Raw genomic sequence first — 27,112 nt, 5'->3', positions numbered from 1 at the left:
TATATATATATTATTTATTATTATAGTATATTTTTTGTCGCGTTTATAAAAAATTATTAGATAATACAAAAGTTATTAAGTAGTTTACAATATATACAAATAAATATAATTGATATACATCGTTTATTTTAATCATGTCTCATATTCGTCAAAAATTAATTTTCTAATCGTGTATGAATTAACAATTAATTTTATTATAAAGAAAGGGAAGAATCAAAAAAAAAAAAAAAAAAGTGAAGTGAAAAACGATTGATAAGTTTGGAAAAAAAAAAAAAAGAAAAGAAAAGAAAAAATATTCTTTTCCTTTTTCTTTTTCCTAATATAAATTTACAAATTTTGTAACGAACGTGACGTTACATTGAAAATATTTAATAATATAGAAATAAATTAACTCGTGTATTTTTTATAAACGAGGATATTTTATAACTCGAGTATTTAGATATATAGAAGATATATAGCCTTAGGGTACTTTTGGGAAACACATACGTAATGCATGTTGAGCCTCTCAGAGTAGCGTACTAACATATATACACATACAACATACATAGATAGCAAGGAAGATAGATAGATAGATAGATACGTAAAGGATAGTTGTTCGACCGAAGGAAAAACGCTTATCGCTCTCCTTTGCCGAAGAATCGGTCAAAAGTAATGTACTAAAAAAAGGAACATCGAGAATTAAACATTTAAAACTACTATCGGAGTTCCGTCGCTTCCGAATGAAATTAGAACAGAATGGATGTGTGTGTGGGTATGTGTGTGTATGTGTGTGTTAAAAAAGAAAAAGAAAAAGATGGAGTACAGTATCCGATTTTCTTTTCTCTACAGAAAGAAGCTTATCGTGTTATCGACCTTACTATATATTACATGGTCTGTACACAATAATATATTCTATATTAATAATCTATTGTTAAAGAAAATTCTAAGAAAAACAACATAAAATTATTCCACTCCCGTGTAATAATTTTTTCAAGTAATATATATATATATATATATATTCAATTAAAATGAATGATTTATTATATCAATTAAGTTATGGATTTAACTTCGACATTTTATTAATTTATTATTGAAATATATTTTAATTTATTAATTTATTAGTTCATTGATTTACTAATATGTATTTCATTCATTACAATATATTTTCATTAATTACTTTGAAAGATAGTTTCTTTTTTTTTTTTTTTTTTTTTTTTTTTTTTAAGAAAAATATAAGTAATTGTATCAACGAATAAGAAGTACGTTTAAACAAATATTATTTTCTTATTATTTTAATTTATTATTATAAATTATAATAATAAATATAATATTATATATATATATATATGCTTACATTATATTTTAATTAAAGTATAAAAAGAAATTTGATATATATTTTCATTCATTAATATAAATATATATGATAATTTGATTAAATGAAAATTTAAGATTTTCTTGATAAAAAAAAAAAAAAAAGAGGATAAAAATCTAAATTAATTGAACGCAATTTAAAAGTAATTTCAGTTCGGCCTGAAGGAAAAGAACTGTATTCGTTGTTAACATTTATGATCGATACGGCCATTTTCTCACGCTATACGTGAGCCTTAGTTGATTGTTGTCGGAATGAAATTATTGCCACTTTAGCAAAGAACCCCTAGAATGAAAGCCTTGGAAAAGGGTGGATGGAAAGGATTCTTTTGTCATAGAGACACCGCTCGTAGAGTCCTGCGGTCTAACGCAGGAAAGATGACTCGACCTTATTTTCAACGGCATAAGAAATGTTAAAAAATGCTCCCTTTCTCTATTCAATTTTCTACTTTTTTTATTTATTTATCATTTCTCCTTTTCTTTTTTGTTTTTGTAAAAATGTTCATAAAAAGGGAGAGAGAGAGAAAAAAATTCGACCAGAAAGATTTTTCTATTTGTTCTATCATATTAATTAAAATATAATTTACACATATATTTTATTATAAATTAATATATATATATATATATATATATATATATATAGAGAGAGAGAGAGAGAGAGAGAGAAAAGATTTTGTTTATACATATTTTATTTATCGATATAATTATTTTTTATATATTAATAGAAAAAAAAAATATTGTATATATATATTATATATATCCAAAATAATAAATTGAAATATATTACAACAAACAAAATACGTATTAATAAATTAATGAATTAACAAATTAACAAAATTAAAATATATTTCGATAATATATATATATATATATATTAAATACCGTTTGTAAATATATCTTTTCGTCGTTGCATTCTTTTATCAAGTAAACTAAAAAAGAAAAAAAAAAAAAAGAAAAGAAAAAAAAGAAGAAGAAAAAGAAAAAGAAAAAAAGAAAAAGGAAAATAAATCATATATCAAATCGTTTATTTATTTTCATTTTACGAACTGTATACTTCGTTATTTACCTCAATAAACCCGGGAGCGTTTACAAACAAGAAGTTTACGCGTCTCGTCAATACATCTCCCAAGTGTATAACAGAAAAGATGTAGGCGACGGACACAGTTTGCTATGTTCGGAAAAATTTTTTTTCTTCTTTTTTTCTTCCTCTTCTTCTTCTTCTTCTTCCTCTTCTTTTCTTTTTTTTTCTTCTACTTCTCTTTTTTTTTTTTCATTCTTTATTTCTATCGTCGTTCGTGGAATAGAAAAGACCGACTAACTTTCTTTGGTATCGCTATTATACACGAGTAAAAGAGAGAGAGAGAGAGAGAGAGAGAGAGAGAGAGAGAAAAAATAAACGTGACCAATCAAGATTTAATGTCCTAACTGTTTCAAGACTCCATTGTGGTCTCCTTTGCAACAAATTTGAATACAAATGGAAATCAATGATCGAATCGCCTTGTAATGCCGGAAAAAGAACGAAATCAAATAAGTCTGGTTTGTTTCTTCAACGAACCGAGATACATTCATACAGGTTGAATCAAAAGTTAGTTGAATCATAGATCGTTTTAAAAATCAATTCCGTTCCTTTCTTGTTTTTTTTCTTTTCTTTTCTTTTTTTTTTTTTTTTTTTTTTCTTTTAATAATTTCTCTCTCTCTCTCTCTCTCTCTCTCTCTCTCTCTCTCTCTTTGTTTCCTTTCTCCTTCACATTTTCGTTTTTCCATTCAAATCGAAAAAAGCGCCGATCGGGGGAAACTTTTTTTTTACGTACGAATTTGGAAAAAAAGAAAAAAAAAAAAAAAAAAGAAAATTGATAGTTGAAAATAAGACAAACGAAAAAAAAAATAATAAGAAAAAGAAAAAGGAGTATGTGATCTTTCTTCTTTTCTTTCTATCTTTCTTTCTCTTAAAAAAAAAATCAACGAAGAAGAACTTTTGACCGGCCCTGTATTTTTCTCTTTTCTACTCGAAAACTCCTCGAAACGTATTTTCTATTCCGAATGCGAATATTCCAATGATAAATCTCGACGAATAGAACGAACGATTTGCACGTTCTATCGTCTTCGAGCAAATAGCAAAACTTTTCATGAAATTTTACTTCGACTTGCGATTTCCTTTGGCAAACGATACTCACGTTTCGAGTTGTATGCCTTAAATCGCTTCACGAATTACTATACTTTTTAAATCAACTTTGAAGGAAAAGAAAAGAAAAGAAAAGAAAAAAAAAAAAAAAAGGAAAAACGAACGGATAAAAATATAAATCAATTGTTTACGTATGAAAAATTAAAATTGAGAAACATTTTATTCATCGGTTCGAAGGGAAGAAAAAAAGGAAACGAGAAAGAAAAGTGAATATCAGCTATTGATTTTCTATTGAAATCTTTAAAGAAAAGAACGAACTGCATGAAAATAACTATCATGATGACGACGATCATCTTAATGTAATTATCTCATTCATTAATTTCAATTCGTTTTATTGATCCCTGATACAAGTCTTGATCATTAATAAACGAGATGATATTCGTCTAAAATGACGAGATCTTCGAAACATTTTCTTTCTTTTATTTTATTATTATTATTAATTTTTTTTTCTTTTTCTATTTCTCTCTCTCTCTCTCTCTTTTTATTTATATTTTTACATAAAACTCCAACGTCATCCTGAAACTCTCGCAAATTCTCATTTATTATTGTCTTCAATAGTCGTAGGCGTTGTTCAATAACATTATCTTCGTAATAAATAAATAAATAAATAAATAAATAAATAAATAAATAAATAAATAAATAAATAAATAAAACGCCTTCGTGATTAAACTGATTAAACTTAAAAGTATGCGTTATCTCGTTCCAACACAAATTTGTATACATATATATATATATATATATATATATATATATATATAAATAATATGTATTTATATAGGAAAGATTTGGGTTATTTAAACTAAATCTGAATATGTTTTAAAACGGATAGAAGAGAAAAAGAAAAAAAAAAAAAAAAAGAAAAATGAGAAGAATGTTGCAGGAATAGAAATAAGGAAAAAAAAAATGTTTATATAAACGCGGACTTAGATATGTTTTGTTAATAAAACTACAAAGAGAATAACATTAAATGAAATTAAATTATAACGCGACTTAATTTTTGTTATTAATAAATAGGATATATTTATTGTTTATATGCATGTTATATGCATCGTGCAAGCGGTATAAAACATTGAGAACAAATAAAATCGACAATGCATGATTTGTGAATAAAAGTTTTTTTTTTTTTAAAGATTTATAAAAAAAAATATTTTTCAAAAAACCTAGATCACCCTAATACACAAACAACGGAAGTATAATTAGGCAAAGAAATATTTTTATAATAAATTACTTTTTTTTTAGCAAGTAGACAGTACATAAATATATATATATATATATATATATATATATTCACGCACACACACATAAAAAGTATGTATATATATATATATATAGATATGACTCTGTTGTTAATAAAAAGTATTTTAAAAAACCCTCAAATAACCATAATTTTGCTTTGCCGTCAAACAAAATAGAAAGGATGAAAGTGGTGCACCGCAACGTAATAATTCGATTTTTGTCAACGAGTAAAATGATCAAAGTTTCTATAATAACACGACATATTGCAGTACACCCAACTCGTGCGAAATGGAAACAAAATGAATAACTAAATAAATAGATAGATAGATAAAAAAAAAAAACAAAAAAAAAAAACAAAAAAAAAAAACAAAAGGAAAAAACGAAAAGGAAAAACACATCGAAAAATATTTCTATATTTTATGGAAACACATTTTATAGAAACACGTTTTATATAAACTAAACAATTTTTTTTTTATTTATTTATTTTTTATCTTTTTCTTTTTTCTTTTCTTTTTTCTTTTTTTTTTTTTTTTGAATCGTACGTTATCTCGATCGTTTTATTTATCATTAGATCGGACAAGTTGAATTAATACGATGATGAGATAAAACTCTTCATTTATCTCATGTCACAAACTTTCTATCTTTATCTATCGATAAATCTGTTAAATATCTTATACGAGAAACTCGCGCGTTTCATTAATCATAGTCTGAGTAAACTTCTTGCACAACTTATCACATATTACGGCATATATATGTATTTATTGAAAAAGGAAAGAAATAAATAAATAAAGAAGCAAATACTTGGAATCGAGTGAAAAAGTGAAAATTATTAAGAGACGAGAAAAGGGATAAGGTATGCATCTACATCGTAAATGGTTTTTATCAAAAGAAAAGAAAGAAAGGAAGGAAGGAAAGGAAGGAAAGAAAGAAAGGAAAGAAAGAAAAATATATATATATATATATATATATATATATATATATATAATATAAAAATAGAATGGAACGAGAGAATCACGGAAAAATGTACGAAATAAAGAAAAAGTATTTCTTAGCTAAAAACTCGAGTGGAATATCAAAAGTGTACTTTCCTTTCTTATCATGGAAACCCTTTAAAATTCCAATAGACTATATCTCGTGTGACTATACTACGATGACTCTTTTGCAAGAAAAAAAAAAAATTAGAAAGAAGAAAATAATAAAAGAAGAAAAGGAAACAAAAAAAAAGAAAATGAAAAAGAAAAAGCAAAGAAGAAAAACGAAATGATCTTTTAGTTTTCTTTCTGTTAAAAAAGAAATAAACAAAAAAAGAAAAAAAAAAAAAAGAAAAAGAAAGAAAAAAAATAAAAGATAGGCAATTTCTCAAGTTACAATCTACCATCACGTATGTATCCATCTTTTAGCTTTTATTAAAGCTACGTAAGAAATATCCTTTTGCAGATATCTTAAAATTTTTTATTAGATTCGTTTGAAGTATAGAAAGGATTCCTTATTATACGTATAAAAGAAACTGTATACATATATACAAAAATATATATATATACATATATATATATATATATATATATATATATATATACGTATATATACATAGGGTGGTTCAAAAGTTTTCAAAAATATAATAATTGAAATGATTATATTTTTCTGATCTTCTGATTTCTTCTATCTTTCCCCTTCCCCCTCCTTACCCCTCGAATTGTTAACTAAACTAACAAGAAATCTAATTTATATTTAAGATACAAGGCTAATTGAAAAAAAAATTAAAGAAATTTCGACAAAAGTATAATCGATTTTTTTCTTCTTATTTCTTTTTTTTTTTCTTTTTTTTTTTTTAAATCACTTGGAACATTTTTATCTGACCCTGTTTATCATGTGTATGTAACAACCCAACCTATATAACCATTGAAACAGATTTGAAAAAAGTCAAACGGAAATGAATCGCAACAAAGGGAGAATAGATACAAAATAGACAAAGAATTCTATTTACGAGCTAACATTGTTGTCGACTTATTTAACGTTAGTATCTGGAAAAATTCTAAAAGCGAATGGAAATTTTCTTATACCTTTGACCGATATAAATGTATTCTGGAATGGATAGAACATTTTCTAACATAGACGACGATCGGAGAATCGCAAAAACGAAAGAAAATCTTTCAAAGAAAATATATATGCCCTTTTACATTGCTTCGAACTTGCTTCCTGTCCTTTACGAATAAAACGATCGTGAAATATATCTGGATAACATAATGCCCATAATAGTGGAAATAGTTTATTTCCAAGAGAAAGAGAGAGAGAGAGAGAGAGAGAGAGAAATAATATTTTTTTTTTTATACTCAATATCGATGTAACTCAAAAAGCAAACTTAATCGTGAAATAATATTAATATTTTATCTTAACGTGAAATAATATTAACATAAGTATGTGCAATAGTATAATTGAAATGAAAAAAAAAAATAAAAATAGAAAAAAGAATAAAAAATAAAAAATAACGATTGAAAAAATAATAAAATATAATAAATTTTGAATTTTATTTGAATTTAAAATAATGATTTAAGAAAAAAAAAAAAAAAAAAGAAAAAAAAGAAAATTATAAAACAATAATTAAAAATTAAAATAGCCAAAATATAATAGAATTAATAAAATCAATAATATAGAAAATAACACGAACATAATAAAATTATAATAATATAAACGATGACATCTAGATAAATAGTAAAATTGTCGACTGATAAGATACAATGATAGGAGGGAGATAATAAATAGAGAGAGAGAGAGAGAGAGAGATAATAAATTCCAATATAAAATAAAAATTCAATTTGGTAAATGATATTTATATATCATCTGTCTATAACCTATCGAAATATAATAAATCAAAAGCGCAGAGATCGTGCCAAATGTTTCTAGGTTGGTCAAAAATGTTTCAAGATGGGCCAACAATTCTCGAACGATATTAAAATATTAATTACTTTCATTTTCGAAACTAATCGGATTAATTTCTTCTTATTAATTAGTGCTCCTTTTTTTCTTCTTTTTTTTTCTTTTTTTCTTTTTTTTTTCTCCCCGATACCCTACCTTGTAGTTTTACAATCGAAAAAAAGGGAGATTGACTTGAATAATCTCGGAAAACAAAGTGGGATAAAAGGATTTTTTATAAAATCGTCTAAAAAAAAAACAAAACAAAAAAAAAAAAAAAAAAAAAAGAAAACCTTTTAACCCACCTTATAGATATGTCACTAGAAATTCTATGAAATAGTAATCGTCTAAAACAATGGTAAAATTTCAAACGCACAATCCATAGTTTTTCGATAGGAAAAACTAAAAGACATTGTAAAACGCGTTTGAAAAGGTTAGATCGAAACGATTTCGAGGCAATATAAATGAGGTTACTCTATCTCTCTCTCTCTCTCTCTCTCTCTCTCTCTCTCTCTCTCTCTCTCTCTCTCTCTCTCTTTCTCTTTTTGTCCCTGTCTCTCTTTCTCTCTCTCTCTCTCTCTCTGTCACTGTATTTCGCGCTTTCGAATGCAAATTAGCAAAGAAAGAGCGCATAAATGACCAGAGAAAAGATACAAGAAAGTAGATCGTAAAACTTACGTCTTCGACGTTAATTTAAACCCTCTCGGCACGAGATCTCTTGGCTATTCTTTATATATCCTTTCGTTTTTTTTTTTCTTTATTTTTCTATTCTACTCTTTTTTTTTTTCTTCTTTTTCTTTTTCTTTTTCTTCCGAGTCATTCCCCCAATAACCCAGCCATCTTTTCTGTAAGTTCTCTAACCATCCTTCTTTAAAGAATCCAACTAAAACTTATAACTACTATAAACTAACTATAGTCAACTACTATAAAGAGTATGATTTATTACCTTTATATGACTTTAAAAATAATCAATGAACGAAAGAAAATACAATATAAAATACAATATATATATATATATTTTTTTTGTTAAGAAAAATTATGTATATATCACGACATACGTATATACAACATATTTGTATTATATATATATTATTTATATATCACGAAATATGTACATATATATTATATATTTATACGTACACAGTATAAGATGTATAATGTATAAGATTTCATTAAAAAAAAACAAAAAAAGAGAGAGAGAGAGAGACAGAGAGAAAAAAGGAAAGAGAAAATGTGTACGTAAGTGCAATGTATATAATGCATACTGTACATTGCACTGAGTGTATATAAACATACATGCGATATAATATCTACGATATATGTGTTTATAGATGAGTCTTTGTACGTCTATCCGATAAAGTAGTAGTTTAGATAAGAATCGCAAATACGGTTCGCACAACTCCATCAGCAGTTTGACTAATGCTACCGATTTGGCGTGTACTCGGAGTTCATGTATCTGAGATCGTTGAGATAAAGCACGAGTCTCACGGCAAAAATGCATCGACGTTCTGGCATACGAAATAAAATACGTGGGGTTATTATATAGCTATGTTTAAAACGTTACCTACGTTCGTGCATAAATCGTCAAGATTATATCGGGAGACGAAAAATAGTAAAAGAAAAGAAAAGAAAAGAAAAAAGAAAAGAAAAGAAATAAAAATCGATTATATCAAGGCAAATGTTAATAACATAAGAATATCAACGAGTTTAATATATATTTATTCGATTTGTTAAAGACAATTTTATTTATTTATTTTTTTCTTCTTTTTTCCTTCCCCTTTTTTTTCCCCTAATCCAATAATCGTTCGTCATTTTTTAAATATAGGATAAAATTTTTATCGGGTTTTTTTTTTTTTTTTTTTTTTTCTTTTTTTTTTTATTGACCGCCTCGACGCAAGTTAGTTTCAACCGAATTACAGATATTACAAAGTTTTTAGGCAAAATTCCAAGGGGTAACTTTTCAACGAAATGACGTTAACTTTCGTGAATAGCAATAATAACGACTGCATATAATGATAGTCGTTTAAACGAGATTTAACTTTATGACAATAATAACGTATTAAAATATAATATAAATATATATATATATAACGTAATACTTCAAAAAATGAAATAACAGTAATTGAAAACGTCAAATAGCATGATTAGGAATGTAATGCGATTGAATCAAATGAAATATTAACTTGAAACATTAAAAAGAAATCTGTTGAGATGACAAAAATTTCATAAAAATTGAATACGCTTGAATAGAAAATTTAATGAAGAGAGAAAACAATCTTTTTTTTCCTCTTAAAGGAATTTCTTTCTTTTTTTCTTTTTTTTTTTTTTTCTTTTTCTTTTTCCATTAAACTCATCAATATGAAGGTTATAGTTTTATAAAAAAAAGTTTTATCTTACATTTTATTTTCTGTATACGCTGTATTCTACAAAATTGAATTAAAAAAGAAGGCAATAAGAGGGGGACGACCAATTGGAATATAACTGCAGTCGTTTCGACGAAGTTTAATTGGAAGAAAAAAAAAAAAAAAAAAACAATAAAGAAACAAATAAAAAAAAGAAGAAGGAACAAAAGAAACTTCATTAAAAGAGAAAAATTACAATAATAAAATTTTGTCGTCTACATAAATTAAGCAAAAAAGAAATTATTTCTTTGCCTTATAAAATATAATCAAAAAACAGACGACGAATAATTAAAACGTCACGATATTACCTTAAATGAGATAATAAAAAAATTCTAACTTATTGTTGGTTAAAAGAAAAAGAACAAAAAAATTGTGTAAAAAAGAAAAAGAAAAAAGAAAAAAAATGATGGATAAGAAATTCCTTAAATCCTATAAAATGACAATTTAAAAACAGAAAACCAAAAATATCGACTCGTATCGAGATTGTATGTGTTACACAGGAATGTGAGATACAATTTTATCCATTTGAATTATTCACAGTTATATCGAATCGATTTCTGATTATTATATACGAATCGATGGAATTAATTCTCTCTGACAGATTCTATACGCGAATTATCTATAAATATATATATATATATATATATATATATATATATATATATATAACTACATACATAGATATATTGTAGTATACAGTTATATATACGTATAAATAATTTATAAATTATATATATATATATAATTTATAAATGTATATATATATATAGGTATATATCTTTAAAGAAAACTGCTCTCGAAAGAAACTTCAGCTAACTTTTCAAAACCATATGCCAAAATATAAAGAAACACCTTAGGGTTTTAAAATGTGAGAAGAAGAAGAAGAAGAAGAAGAAGAAGAGGAGGTGGAGAAGGAGGAGGAGGAGGAAAAAAAGAAGAAGAAGAAGAGTAAGAAGAAGAAGAAGTTAGAGAGAAAATTTTTCCAGTAAGGTTTTATAGATTTTTATCTATTGAAGAGTCAATGCAGTCACTGCGTCGGAAAATAGGCTTTTAAACAAAGGTCGAAGGTTGAGCTATATACCTATGAAATTCCATTTCGCATCGACACCCTCTCGGTAAAGGTACAACGACCTGCCGTTGGCAGTGATGCGAACGAGTCGTCAATTTACTCTCTGTCCTCGTTTCACAATCCAAATTCGTTTCTGTCTCTCATTTTATCTTTATCTCTCTCTCTCTCTCTCTCTCTCTCTCTCTCTCTCTCTATCTATCTATCTATCTATCTATCTATCTTTCCTTTTTCAGATCTTGACAAATTGCAGATCAATTTAACCTATTAACCTGATTGAGTGACGAATTAACACTAAGTCGCCAAGATTTTCTCAATTAAAAGAAATTAGCCTCTTTTTTTAATCTTTCTCCCTCTCTCTCTTTCTCTTTCTCTATCTATCTATCTATCTCTTTCTTTATTTCTCTCTAAATATCTTCAAAATAAATATTTCCATTCATTTTGTACAATTACATTTTTTTTTAACAAAAAGTATTATTTTAGAATTTACTTTATTTATTTTATTTATCGATTATCATATGTTTTTTTATTGTAGAAAACTTTCAATAGTATTATCGATATCACTATAAAATAAATAAATAAATAAATAAATAAATAAATAAATAAAGCGAATAGCGTGCACTAATCTTCTCAACAAAGGATAACCCTCAAAATACAGCGACCTTTGTATATTACCTCTGACACAGTTGAACACGATATCATTCTGCAACCACAGGAAATAATACTCTCGTAGACACAAAGACCTTTCTTGAAGGACAATTTAAAGGACAAAGAATCCATACTAAGGCTATTACACTATCTCAAAAGAATACGAAATTGTAGAATATAACCTGTAACCTTTGGCTGGTATATGTATAAATAATAATCGATAGAAACGATTAATAAAATATTAAATGTAATAAAATTTAAAGAAAATAAAAAAATAAGTAAATAAATAGATCAAATAAATCATATGTTTTTTATTCCAATTCAAAAAGAAAAAGAAAAAAAAATATATATATATAAATTATATACTTTGTATATAAGAATTTATCATCCGTATATAAAAAATTATATATATATATATATATATATATATATATATATATACATAATTTTTAATTTTACTATTCATTAATTTATCCAAGATTATCACTATTCATATTAATCACTTTAATATATATTCGAAATAAATTTCACACATACATCCACAAATTCATATAGATCAAAAGATCTTTTCGAGAATTAATGAGAATTTAAATAAAACAATAAAATTCATTTGACTGATAAATACATAAATATTTATGTATATACATACATATATAATCTATTTAACGCTTATGAAAATATCAAATGAAATGAGATTATTCGAGCATAGATATAATGTATCCTATAACACAAATTCACATATCGAATGTGTTTCTATCTGTCTAAAGAATATTCGGTACATTTACACCTTCATATAACGAAACTGGCGTTAAACTGATTCTAATGTTTGTCGGCTTGTGGTTGGTAGATGATGGCAATTTAAAGCCGAACTGAAACTTCTCTGCTTTCAATGAAATAGAGAGAAAGAGAGAGAGAGAGAGAGAGAGAGAGAGAGAGAGAGAAAGTGAGAGAGAGAGAAACAAAGAGAGAGAGAGAGAGAGAGAGAAAGAGAAAGAGAGAGAGGATATTCCTGTAATCTTTGATCTTCAAAGAACCAATTAATAATGATAATTCAAATTGAGAACTGGAGTACGAAATACAATTGTTAAATGACGTTTATAAATGGTTATTGATTGGTTACGTATTGGTTCAATTTGGTCGTAGGATAATTGCAAGGAAATTACAGGACTTCGAGTATTCGAATGCGTTGTAATTAGAAACAAATTGTAACTATGGCCTTTATTAACAATTATTTTTCTCGTAGGATTATTTCAATGAAAATAACATAAGTGATCGGTGATAAACGATAAAGATTATATATGATAAATGATAATATATAAACCGTTTATATATTGATAGCTATTGTGTAAAGATTCATCTATATTATTTCCTTTTCCTTTTTTATCTTTCGAAATATCCAACAATTTTACATTTCAATCGATCGATCGATAGAGAGAAAAAGAGAGAGCAAGAGAGAGAGAGAGAGAGAGAAAAAATTGATAAATGTATCCTTTACCGCCCCCCCCCAACCCCCATGATTTCTATAAGAATTGTTTGGGAAAAAAAAATTATATTTTTGTCGATCATACTTCATTGTCGATCATACGAATATCTTAAATTAATATCTATTTATTTAAAAATTTTATTTTATATTTTACTATTTGAATTTTAACATCCATTTTATTCCAAATTTTAATAAATATATATATAAGATCATAAATTCATTTTTTTCCCCTAAACGAAACTATAAATACAATGATTTAAAAAAATTTTTTTCTTTTTTTTTTTCACTCTCTCTCTCTCTCTCTCTCTCTCTCTCTCTCTCTCTCTCTCTCTTTCTCTTCGTCATCTTTTTGAAACTTATCTATATCAATGTTTTAAACTTTCTATAAAACAAATCGATCCGAAGCCGACGATAATTTAAATGCACTTACACACATATATAAATGTACATACACGCATACGTATATTTTACTTTTTCTTTATCCCTTTTTTACTTTATAAAGAAGAGTCAGTTAATTCTCGACGGAAGACATTCACTCGGCAATTCGTGCTATATGTAATTACAAGGTGGTAGTTGCCTAACGAAATTGACCCTTGAACTTAGGTCAAAAGTCTCCTCGAGCGGTCCAGCCATATCATTTCGTAAGTGAATTTTTATCTCCCATTTAAAACAAGTACCGTGCAGAAGCGAGCTTTTTCTCTTTCTTTTTCTTGTTTTTCTTTTTTTTTTTTTTTTTCTTTTTTTTTCTTCCAAAATATATCGTGAAAACACTCGAAAAGGAAAACTTTATTATTTGAAGAATTTTATTTTCACGTTTTAATTTCATACGTATTTGGGTTCGCTATTTCGTGAGAAATTATTTTTTATTATTTTATAAATACATAAGTAAAAAGAGAAATATTATTTATAATAAAACAAATAATGTATGTAATATATATATATATATTTTTTTTTATTATTTACTATAGTATTTTTAATCATAAAGCACAATATTATATGTATATATATATATATATATATATATATATATATACTACATTATTTATATATTTATAATACTATATTTATAATTATTATAAATATATATAAATATATATAAACATTTTATTTATATCAAGATATATTCCAACAAAAATTCTTAATTGATCAATCACCTAGGAAAATTAGGGGATTTAGCTGGAGGCATATTAAGAAGCACATGAGAGCCAATTACTAAAGCGAAGAGAGGATAATTAACATCTTTGATGCCATCTACCAAAATTACTTGCTCGTTTATATGATCCTATACATACATACATACATATATGTAGGCATATAAGAGAACATCCTTCTAAGCTCGTTCAATGTAAAATCATTATGAGAAATTTAATTAATAATAGTAATAATACACAGTACCAAACATATTTTCATTTTTATTATTAGATCTTAACTTTGATAATTTCAAATTCAGATATCACATGATGCCTGATGAGTAATGATGTTTACCTGATGCTAGCACGTTCAGTAAATATCCAATCATGCTCTATGCTTCCGGTTTTGTCATCCCTACCAATTAATTTCCTCTGACAAAGTTATCACGTAAATTTCACGAGAGATAACACGTAGGCTTGATCGAAAAAAAAAAATAGAAGAGGAAAAAAAAAAAGAAATACATGAAAGAAAAGTTGAAAAATAAAAAAATAAAATAAAATACAAAAAAAAAAGAAGATAAATAAATAATAATAAGAATAAAAACAAACATTTTCATTTAATACAAAGTGTTCAAAAAAATATTGAAAAACTTAACCTTTCTTTTTATATTATTAACGAACACAATTATTTGATAAGAATATATTATGCAAATTATAAAGCAAATTTATTTAATATACGCGATTATATATGTATGTATGTATGCATGCATGTATGTATGTATGTATGTATGTATATATAAATAGATATTAAACGTTAAAGAGAAACGTGACTTTCTATCATTTCGAATTTACAATACACGTGACAATATTCGATAAGAATATTAATATCTATCCCATCAAATAATAATAATAATAATAATAATAATAATAATAATAATAATAATAATAATAATAATAATAATAATGGCCAATACTTTTGGGGAATAATAACGGAAACGATCATTATGATTATCTTTCGTTTTCTAATTTAATCGAAAGGATTCCACCATCTTTGTGCTCTTTGCAATCGTATCTATAATATAAAAAAAAGAAAAAGAAAAAAAAATGGGGTTAAAAGGATGCCGGAACATAAAAGCTCGTGGCGATTTAACGAATTTATTTCGGGATGCATAATTGGATTTACTTATACTATGCTAACGAAAGCTTGATTCTTCTCTCTCTTACTTTCTCTCTCTCTCTCTCTCTCTCTCTCTCTCTCTCTCTCTCTCTCTCTCTCTCTCTTTCTAGCTCTTTAGGATCCTTTTCCTCATCCTCGTTCTCTATAAAATTAGTATAAACAAGTATCAATCTATCTATCCATCTATATATCTATCCAATCAGATAACACACTAAATTGATTTCGTATCGAAGATTTAATTTACAAATTAAATAAATAATAAAATCGAATCTTTGTCCTACGAATGACGAGTCTAATTTCCGGTTAAAAGATGGCAGAGAGAAGAAAATAAAGAAAAGAAAAAGAAAAAGAAAAAAGAAAGAAAAGAAAAGGAGGAAAAACAAATTGAACGCGTTCATAAAACGAAAGCTACCAAAATGGAATTGACTGTAGTTAAATCGAATCGTTTCGATTAATTTGATATCTATTTACGATGTTGCAATTTATCGAATTGCGAGAGGAGCAAACTAATTACGGATTTAATGAAAAACAAATGGAAAAAGACACCACCGCCTCTCAGAAAAAAGAAAAAAAAAAAAAAAAAAAGAAAGAAAAAAAAAAGAAGAATTGAATTGCGTTAAACTACGAATGCTATCGGAACAAACTTGTCTATAGTTAGATCGTACTCGTTTCAAATAATTTTGACATCTATGATCCTGCAATTTGTCGATTAGAGAGACGGCTAAACTCGCGAATGTATGTATATATATATATATATATATATATATATATACTTAAACATTTTAAGTATAGCTCGTAACAATGTAACAGAACCTCTTCCTTCGAACTGGTTCGTTTGGCACTTCAACTTTCTTAATTCTCTAAGAGGATCAAAAGTTCAGTTCTGAACGTTAAACTTCGTTCGTTCGTTCGTTCGTTTGTTCATTCGTTCATTCGTTCGTTCATTCCTCATGTGAAATGTTGTAAAATCATCGAGATAAATAAGATCGTTCGATGTTAAATCCAAATTTTTTGTTTCTCTTTCCTTTTTTTCTCTCTTTACGTCCAATAAAAATAATTCTAAAAATTGGTGTAAAAAAGAAAAAAAAAAGAAAAAAAAAAAAAGAAAGAAAGAAATTTATTGATGAAGAATTTATATTTTTCTTTATTTTTTTTTTCTTCTACTACTACTACTTCTTCTTCTTCTTCTTTTTCTTCTTCTTCTTCTGTACATCAAGTATCATTCATATCATATTTCCATAACCACCAGAGAAATGTTTTTAATGGTGTCCAACTAGGAAACAGTGGATGTCGCTAAAAGGACGGCCAATGCATATTCATGCAGGCAACACGTAATTCAATTCTAGGACCGTACAACATCAGTAACGGCCACTAATTATTCCGTCCCTGTTTTGTACCTACGTGAAACTCCTTTTTTTTTTGTTCTTTTTTTTTTTCTTTAATCGTACGCGGATTAAAAAAAAAATAAATAAATAAATAAATTAATTAAACGTAGTCAGAACAAAAAATACCTATATCAAACAATAATCGTAATCGTAATCGTAATCGTAATAATAATAATAATAATAATAATAATAATAATAATAATAATAATAATTTTTATCTTCTTATTTCGTCGATATTTTCATATTGTATTTCACTTGATTTGTCTCTTTTTTCTTTTTTTTTTTTCTTTTTTCTTTTTTCTTTTTTCTTTTTTACTTCCACTTTTATACGCGCACTAGCAGCTTTCCTCGATTCTCTATCAATTATTCAACAGTGATCTTACGACGTCGAAATTTAGTTCGAAGGTAAAGCCAAAGAGAACTGTGTGTAAGCGCTCGAGTACATATGTATACACAGAGATACAACAAATTTATATGCAGTGTATATTTGTGGTTTTGTATACCTTCAGCCGAGTTAGTTTATCAAATGTGTTACGGAAAAGGCCAAATAAGAAGGAATAAGATAGAATGAAAAAAAGTTATATCTTTTCGTTCTTTATCTTTTTTCTTCTTCTTTAATTTTTTTTTTCTTATACACGTTCAATACAAGACAAATCTTGATGCTCGTTTAAAAATCCTACAAATTTTGTCGATCAAAAATAATCGACACTCGTTCATTATTCGCGAATAAAATTTTTGTCGATGAATGAACGAAGGAAAAAGAAAATAAAAAAGAAAAGAAAAACAGAAATAAATAAATAAAGAAAGAAAGAAAGAAAGAAAGAAAGAAAACAAGAATAAAAAAGATCAATAAAAAGAAAAGAAAACTGATCGTACTGACCTTTTGCAAACGACTCGTAATATATAAATCGTAAGAATGATCAATTGATAAACAATTAACAAATGATAAATTAAATCGCTAAATATTTGTTGCACTTTAACACGTCAAAATCATAAACTATAAATTATTAAATTATTATTATTATTATTATTATTATTATTATTATTATTATTAGTTCGATAAATTATTAAAATAATTTTCGTAAGTATTAGAAAATTTTAAATCGCTAAATATTTGTTGCACTTTAACACGTCAAAATCATAAACTATAAATTATTAAATTATTATTATTATTATTATTATTATTATTATTAGTTCGATAAATTATTAAAATAATTTTCGTAAGTATTAGAAAATTTTAATTCATATTACTTTTCGCATTTATCTATCTAACGCTATCGATGTTATACGTGTCTTTTTTATATAATCCTTAAAATGGGATTAACAATAATGGCACATACTAGTACGTGATAAACCAACAAAGACCAAAACCATCTATTGCTGTACCACTTTACTAATCGCAATAGAAGCTGAGTAGTAGTAAGCCGGCTAGGTTTATTAACAAGAGAAACTCGACGGGGTTCATAGAGTTAGGCATACCGGAAACGTGGCCAGAAATTTCGCCGGAGGTGGAAATAGCCGAGATTCTATTCGGTTTCGTCGATAAAGCGATAACTCGCGAAAGAGGATACGAGTCTTTGAGGCAGAGGGGGTAAAAGAGTAGGAGGATAGAAGGAAGAGGGATGTAAAACGAAGGAAAGGGGGGGGGGATTGATTTCGATAGAAAGCTTGACACGAGTCAGTTAGGATATATAGATGACAATAGTCAACTATGTCTTTGGTCCTTTGTAATAATCGTATAATAGACAAACTCGAAAGTTAGTACACAGTTCTTGGTAATAACGAGCTAATGGCTTTCTACGAGAATCCTCGAGAGAGACAAAGACAAAGACAGAGATAGAGACAGAGAGAGAGAGAAAGAGAGAGAGAGGGAGAGAGAAAAGTGAGAGAGAGAGAGAGAGAGATGAACAAAAGGAATAATGAAAACGATTGACGACGAATGGATCGTTTTAAAAGAGTAAAAGGAAAGAAATAGAAAATAAAAAGAAAAGAAAAAAAAAAGAAAAAAAAAAGAAAAAAGAATTAATCTTGTTATTGAATTGCGATAATGGTTAAGAGGTTAGTAGACTACTAGACTACTAGACAGACAGGCGCCACTTCTGTGTCTGACAACTAGTAACAAAGGATCGGAAATAATCGGACAAGAATGAACAGAGAAGAGAGAGAAAGAGAGAGAGAGAGAGAGAGAGAGAGCGAGAGAAAATGAGAGAGAAAGAAGGAAAAGAAAAAAAAAAAGGTAGAGAAAAAAAAAGTTTTTCAAATTTTACAAGCATGATTTAACGATAACTGAATAAGGGACATCGACGAATGATATTCTTTTTGAAAATACTACTTTGCTTCCCCCCCTCCCCACCCCCAATGGTGTTTAATGATCAATTAAAATATTCGATGAGAAATATTTTCTTTTTATTTCATTCAATTTCATCTCAATTCATTTCATTTCTTTTCTTTTCTTTTCTTTTCTTTTCTTTTTTTTTTTCTTTCCTTTCCTTTCCTTCTTTTTCTTTTTTTTTTTTCTATTTACAGGCTCAGCGGTGGCAATGATAGGAGCAAATTTAAGATTCGGTATCGGCGCGTCCGGAAACGTAACATCCAACGCCACCAAAGTGTTTCAGTGTCATCCCGGTGGTGTTGCTGAAGCAACCGTTATATTCAGTCTTGGTGCCCTTGGAATGGGTGCTAATATCATACTCATGTCATTGATATTAGCGAAACGACAATTGCGAAGGTATTTAAAATATATTTTGAAAAGAATTTTTTACAATAATTAAAAACAATTAAAAATTAAATGTGCGTTTGTGTGTATATATGTATATGTGTGTATATCATTTATATATATATATATATATATATATATAAAATGTCCCATCTATTTCACAAAATTGAAATACCACGTGAGATAGTGAACCTATTGAAAAAATTTTCTTTGCAAATTTGTTCGATATGAAAGATTATAATCCTTTTATTAATTTTCTTTTTTTCATTTTCTTCGCAGGTCAATAACAAAGTCAAATTTATTTCCTTTTTTTTTTTTTTTTTTTTTTTCTTTATATAGATATATATTGTATTATTTTTGTTTGTTTTTTTTTTTTTTTATCACAGTTTAAATGACATTTGATGATATATTGAAACGACGCGTGCCATATGAGATGATTTATTATTATTAAGACATTAGAAAATTATGAGTTTTTAAAAAACTATATAATCTTGTATCGCTGGTTCCCAGCTATTAAGATTGCACTTTGTAAAGAATAGTGCGAAACTTCTTACGAATATAAACTTTGTTTACTTAGCTCGTTAGTAATTTGAGAAACATAAATAGAGATAAGAAGTTCGGCCATTGTTTATAGCATGCAGTCATCTAATACCCTACTACCAGAGTTAACCAATTTTGGAACTACTTAGGAACTCACGAATTTTTTAATATAATTTATTATATTTTATAATAATAAATTATCTCATATGATATATTATTATTGAATACATTTCGACGAATGCATCTTATTGAACTATAAAAAAAAAAAAATATATATATATATATAAATAATTTTAACTTCTGCAAAAAAAAAAAAAAAAAAGAGATTGACATCATATTTCGTGGCAAACAAATCTGTAAAAAATTTTATTGATTGATTTATTGTCTCGTGAAATATTCAAATTCGAGATAAAAATGAGACACCTTATATATAATACTTATAAAAGAAATAAATATATAATACTTTAAGTATTTTATATATATATATGTGCATGTGTATCTATTTATATATATACATATAAATAGATCTTTGATATAAAACTTATGAATTACAAATGACATGAGTTTTTCAGATGGTCTCAGGGCTTATTATTTCATCAAGCCATGGTGGATTGTGCAAGAGCTGCAATTTTATTACCCCTGGGCTCAAGTATTTTGAATTGTCAGCCAGTTAACAAATGCTCCCTAGTTGAAACAGCTTTCTTACTGCTTGTAACAGTTTCAACAGTGAATATGCTTACAACTGTGTTAAATGATAGTCCTGTATTCCCTGAGAGCGATGAGGAAGCTGAATTAACTGCTCCTTTACTTATGGACTCACCGCAGGTAATACAATAACCAACAGATAATCATTGAATACAAATATTTTAATTAAAAAAAAAAAAAAAAAAAAAAAAAAAAAAAAAAAAAAAAAAAAAAAATTATCAATGGACAGTTCTATTTTAATGATATATATATATATATATATAAAAAGGAAAAAGAAAAAAATTACCGAAGCATTTTTATTTTTCATCTAGTCCATTTCATTGATCTATTTACTTGCTATCTCGAAAAAAAAATAAAATTCATTAATCATTGATAATAGTTTTACATAGATAATCGATAAATAACGTTAAAAATGATTGTGTATTTTATTTGTTTTATTTGCTTTTGCAGTGCGTATTATTTGGTACCTTCATGATATGGTTCGCTAGCATAACCATAAATCTTGGTCCGACGTTTCTAAGCGGTGCACTGGCAGCCAACACGGAAAGTGGACACAATGCACCGAGCTGTCCACTGGTGCATGGTCCCTTTCGTCATTACATTCTCAACGTTCTTTGGATCGTCATAAATATAATCTGTGTCGCACTAACACTCTTTCACTTACGAAAACTACACAGAGACTTGACAAAAGCTAATGTAGAAGCGGTACGTTAACGTTCTCCTTCTGTCTTATCTTTGATATTAATTTCATCGACGTTTTCACGAAGAAAAAGAAAGAAAGAAAGAAAGAAAGAGAGAGAGAAAAAAAAAGAAAAAGAAAAAAGAAAAGAAAAAAATTTTAATGATTAATTAACCATCCATAATAAAATATATTTTTAGGTTCGTGTAGCTGGTCTTGTTACTACATTGGTCAACGTCACTGGTGCTCACCAAAGAGGATCGAGTACCGTTCCTTGTGAAGATGACACGAACGATGCTCGAACTCCAGTGACACCAAAAGTAAAATTAAATTAATTCTAAACTATTTTTCTTTTTTTTTTTCTTCTTTTTTTTTTCTTTTCTTTTTTTCCTTTTCTTTTCTTTTCTTTTTTTTTTTTTTTTTTTTTTTTTTTTGGAGATTTAAAAACCCGACACAAATTTCTTTTGAGTTGATTCATAGAAAAAAATGTCCCTTCAATATAAATGAAAAAAGATTCGATTTTACTACTCAACGTTTGTTGAATGAATCAATTCGATGAACACGATTACTTTATAAGTAAGAATGTCTATTTTTATCATATCAATTTGATTTATTTATAAATAATAAAAAAAATAATAAATATTATAAAAATACAAAAAAGAAAAATAAATAAATAAAAATAATAAATTACAAATTCCTTATTCGTAATTATGGAACGAATAAAAATATTACGATATTTTCGTAATGAAAATTCCTATCATTTTGCGTTGCTATAATTGACTGATTTATATATATATATAATAAATAAATCAATCAATCAATAAAAATAATATTCTTTTATTTATAACTACGTTCAAATTTACGATATCAATCTGATATTTATTTTCAGAGAAGCAATGCTCTCGAGGAGCACAGAAAAATGAGAAATTATTTGAGAAGAATGGAACGGGAGGGTGTTCAAAGGGTAAAAATGTTCCTGGTTATTACTGCAGCGTACGTGATATTTTGGGGACCACTATTTTTCGTCACGCTAGTACATCATCCTATCATAGGAAACGCGATTGGTTATGAGGTATACAAAAATGTCATCTTTTCTTTTCCTTTTTTTTTTTTTTTTTTCACTAAATTAATCTTCTATAATCTCAATTATTTTCTTTTTCATGCTTAAACAAACAATTATATACTAGCTACATATTATATGTATATAATATATATATATATATATATACGGATTTTACTCTTGATTTACGTGAAATTTTATAGAATACAAGTTTGCCTCATTTAAAGTAAAACGAAGTTTATCCCGAGGGAAGGATCAGTTTATATAAATATACTATATTAATTTTTTCTTCCCTCCTATTTTAATATGGATCCCATAGATATTCCATTAATGGATAATGAAACACTCTCCTTTACGTAAAGATCCTAATCCTACAGAGTCTAATGGCCTAAGATTCATCTTATCTCTTTTAATTTTAAAAGCACGTAGTAAAAGAATTTTAAATGCAACACGGTAAAAGAATTTTTAATATAAGTAGAATGTAATATGTTGAGTCTGAATAGAGTTTTTACCAAGTAAATGATAGTAAATGATAAAAAAAAAAAAAAAAAAAGAATTTTCTCTCAATGTTACAATAAATAAACTTTGATATTCTAAAAGGGATAAAATTAATAGAAAATGTAATAAATGATTTTAATTACGAAAATTATTTAATAATAAATTTTATATGCATGTGTTTATTTGTCCTTAAAAATTTTCAATTTTGACTTTGAATTAATCAAAAATTATTTTTTCTATAACGGCAAAGAGGGAAATTAATTATATATATATATATATATATAGTGTGTGTATGTGTATGTAGATGTGACGAAACAAACATATTTTCTAATATCTCGAATGACTTAGACCACTTTCATAATCACCGACTCGATTCTTGACTTAAATTCTTGACTTAAATTCCTGACTTAAATTCTTATCCTTAAAATTACATGACCTTATATATATATATATATATATATATATATATATATATATATATATATATATGCAGTGTGGAACAATAAGTCTGATCAACTTGAACATATTTGAATTTTTTAGAGATATAATAAAGCAATAATAATTTTTTTTTTTAAGTTGACAAGTAAAAGAGATGTGAACTTTTTTTTTTTTTTTTTAATGCAATCATATATTTTTTGATTGTATCAGTAAGTGCAGGATCGATATTTGTTTATTAATATTTATTAATTTGTGTAATTTTATAAATCAATCGAAATCTAAATGTTTTCTTTCATGGAGAAATATAATGAATTTGATTCGTAAAAATTTGTTTATAATAAATTGTTTATAACAAATTGTTAATTAATTATTAACAATATGTTGAACAAAAATGCCTATTAAATTGCCGTTTGATTCAAGTCTTTACGACTTTTAGTTCCGAAGATATTTCAGTGCAATTAAAAAAACATTATTTTTTCAATAAAAAAAAGTAATTAGTTTAATAATTATTTATTAATTTATGTAATTTTTGAATCAGTTGAAATCTGAATGTCTTTTTCTTTTTTATCAAAATAAGATGAATTTAGTTCAAAAGAATTTGTTTATAATAAATTGTTTATAACAAATTGTTAATTAATTATTAACAATATGCTGCAAAAAATAGTCAAAATTTACTCTGTAAAATAGTTTTTGATTCAAATCTCTAGGACTTTTAGTTCCGAAGATATTTCAGTGCAGTTAAAAAAACATTATTTTTTTTTAATAAAAAAAAAAAATAATAATAATAATTTGTTTATTAATTATTAATTTACATAATTTTATATATCACTCGAAATCTGAATGTTTTTTTTTATTAAAGTAAGATGAATTTAGTTAGTAAGAATTTATTTATAACAAATTGTTTATAACAAATTGTTTATAACAAATTGTTAATTAATAATATATTGCAAAAAAGAATATTGAAAATATGCCCTTCAAAATGGTTTTTAATTCAAGTCTCTACGACTTTTAGTTCCGGAGATATTCCAATGTAAATGGAAGACGTTTACGTTGGCACACTGACCTATATAATTTCATTCATAACAGCTGATTGACACACTGACCTATATAAATTCCAAGAATTTACGAGCGCGTACTATTACTATTACTATTACTACGAACAGCTGTACTATACTGAATTATGAATGAAAATCTTTCAAAAGCGATATCTTCCGAACGAAAAATCGTAGAGACTTCATTCAAAGACCATTTTCAAGCATAAATTATTCTTTATTTATTTAAACAATGCAATAATATTGGTATAATAAAATTGATTTTTGTTTAATAATTTTTTAAAGATTGTACCTTTCCTTTTCTCTCTATAATAAGAAAATAACTATAATGAAATAATATAAATTTTTATTATAATTATGTAAATTTTCTTTTGTTTATTTAAAATAACGAATAAAATAATAATTATATAAAATTATATAAAATAATTATATAAAAATAGTAATAATATTATATCTCCTATAAACAAATAATTTTTCGACATATATGAGTTGATATATATATATATTTTATTTTTTTTTTTTTTTTATAGAGCGTTAAAGCCGCATCGATCAACGTAAAAAAAAAAAAAACAAATGATTATTCCATTTAAAGAACAAAATCTTCTTACTATTAATATTATTGTTATAAAAAATTTTCAAATATATGTTTTTTCTTAGGTCACTTTGCACATAGCTTATGTGCATGCCTTCGTCAATCCAGCCCTATTTTTGACCTTACATCGAGGTCTAAGACAAGGAATGTCGGATGTCTGTTGTACCTGTTGCGAGAGCATAGCTCGGTGGATTTTAGGTACTACGGCAAATAATACTATCCAAAGTGTACAACCACCAAGATATGAGCCGCCATTGAACGTACCATCTCCACCGGATCCACCCTTAGTACAACCTATATCAACAGCTGCTTGTGATCTCACTGATGTTGCACTTTTGAAACCACCTTTACCACCTAACGCTAAACATCTAGTCGTTGTAAATATAGTTTCATTTCTATATCTATATTCTATATGAATATATATATATATATGTGTGTGTGTGAGTATGTTAAATTTATTTTAAAATTCTGTTAATTAAAAAAAAAAAAAAAAAAAAAAAAAAAAAAAAAATTTATTTCTAATCAATCTCCATCAATCTAAGAATATATTATAATAATTTTTCCTAACCCAAGGACAAAACTAATCTTTTGTAAATTTTAACATTATAAAGAATTTTCATAATTTCTATACAATCGAGTTTCTATTGATAATAATGTTGATAAATATTACGTAAATACAAATAACAAAAAACAAATAAAAAACAAAAAAAAAAACAGATATGATTGACATAATTATCATTGATCGATGGAATAAACGAGAAGGTTTAATATTTCATTAAACTTTTTCATCTTGATAAAAACTTTTGAAAATCTTCTTCGATAATAAAATATGATTCCTTTTGTGTGTACGTCCTTGGAAGTTTAATAAGTTCATTCAAAAGGGAACGATTATCTCTAAGCGTATTCTAATATTTATAAGTAAACGTTCTTTTCTTTTTTTTTTTTTTTTTGAAATTAATGTCATTTTATGACACATGATAAAACGTTTACAGGAGGATCAAGTACCACCAGATCCGTGGAGTCTAATTTCAAGACCGAAAAGTACGTCGAGTCTTTACGAGGAAGAATTGTCAAGAAGACCTAGTCTTTTATTACCACCACCGCCACAACTGAATGATTTACAAATGACGATGAGTCCTACTAGCAGCGATCTACCCAGTGAATGAATATCTTCGAACTATTATGTCGGATTTATCATACGTGTACAAAAAAAGAAAAAAAGAAAAAAGAAAAAAAAAAAAAAGAAAAAAAAAAGAAAAGAAAAAAGGAAAAAAAAAGTAATCTCGTTTAATCAATGAAGTCTATAATAATATTGTATTGTGAGAAAATGGAGAAACTATTTGTCCGCTGTGTATCCTCGTAAAAAAAAAAAGAAAGAAAAAAAGAAAAAAGAACAAAAAAATTAGGGGAAAAAAGAAAAAAAAAAAAGCGAATTAAATCTTTCTAATCGGATTAGAAATAAAGGATTGTCATCAGAAAAAAAAAACCGATTTAGAATATGTAAACTTGAAATTTCTTCAATAATACTGCACGAACGCTAAATTGACTCGAGAGAGAGAAAAAAAAAAAAGAAGAAGAAGAAAGGAGAAGAAAAAAAAACGTGGAAAAAATTATATCTAATATTAATTCGTAGAGATTAGAAATGGCACCTCCTATCAATCGATCCCCACCCAATGGTACGAACTGACGTAGAAATAAAATTCGATTAATATAACTGGTTAAATCGGAGACACGTTTTTGTCCGTTCTAAGCTAATCTTATCCGATCGAATAAGTACATGTGAATATAATTTATCAAAAATATCTAACAAAAAAAGCATAGATATACATCCCTATAGTTAGATATACATAAAAAAAAAAAAATATA

The 27,112-nt window shown here is 26.3% G+C and overlaps 2 protein-coding genes across 3 annotated transcripts in view; one reads left to right on the top strand and one right to left on the bottom strand.

Moving 5' to 3' along the window:
- LOC118444435 (midasin) overlaps positions 1 to 27,112 on the bottom strand; it is a 115,836-nt gene that overhangs the window by 76,476 nt on the left and 12,248 nt on the right. The window lies entirely within an intron of this gene.
- Positions 19,501 to 26,412, top strand: LOC118444438 (uncharacterized). Its single transcript, XM_085663648.1, has 7 exons — positions 19,501 to 19,694; positions 20,795 to 21,047; positions 21,378 to 21,632; positions 21,807 to 21,926; positions 22,496 to 22,678; positions 25,312 to 25,623; positions 26,239 to 26,412. Exons 1-7 carry the CDS (start codon positions 19,507 to 19,509, stop codon positions 26,410 to 26,412), a joined length of 1,485 nt encoding a protein of 494 aa, XP_085519774.1. The 5' UTR covers positions 19,501 to 19,506.

The sequence above is a fragment of the Vespa mandarinia genome, chromosome 23, assembly GCF_050613455.1.
Source record: "Vespa mandarinia isolate Hongniang chromosome 23, ASM5061345v1, whole genome shotgun sequence".
Classification (NCBI taxonomy): Eukaryota; Metazoa; Arthropoda; class Insecta; order Hymenoptera; family Vespidae; genus Vespa; species Vespa mandarinia.
This window is presented reverse-complemented; position numbering and strand designations above follow the sequence as displayed.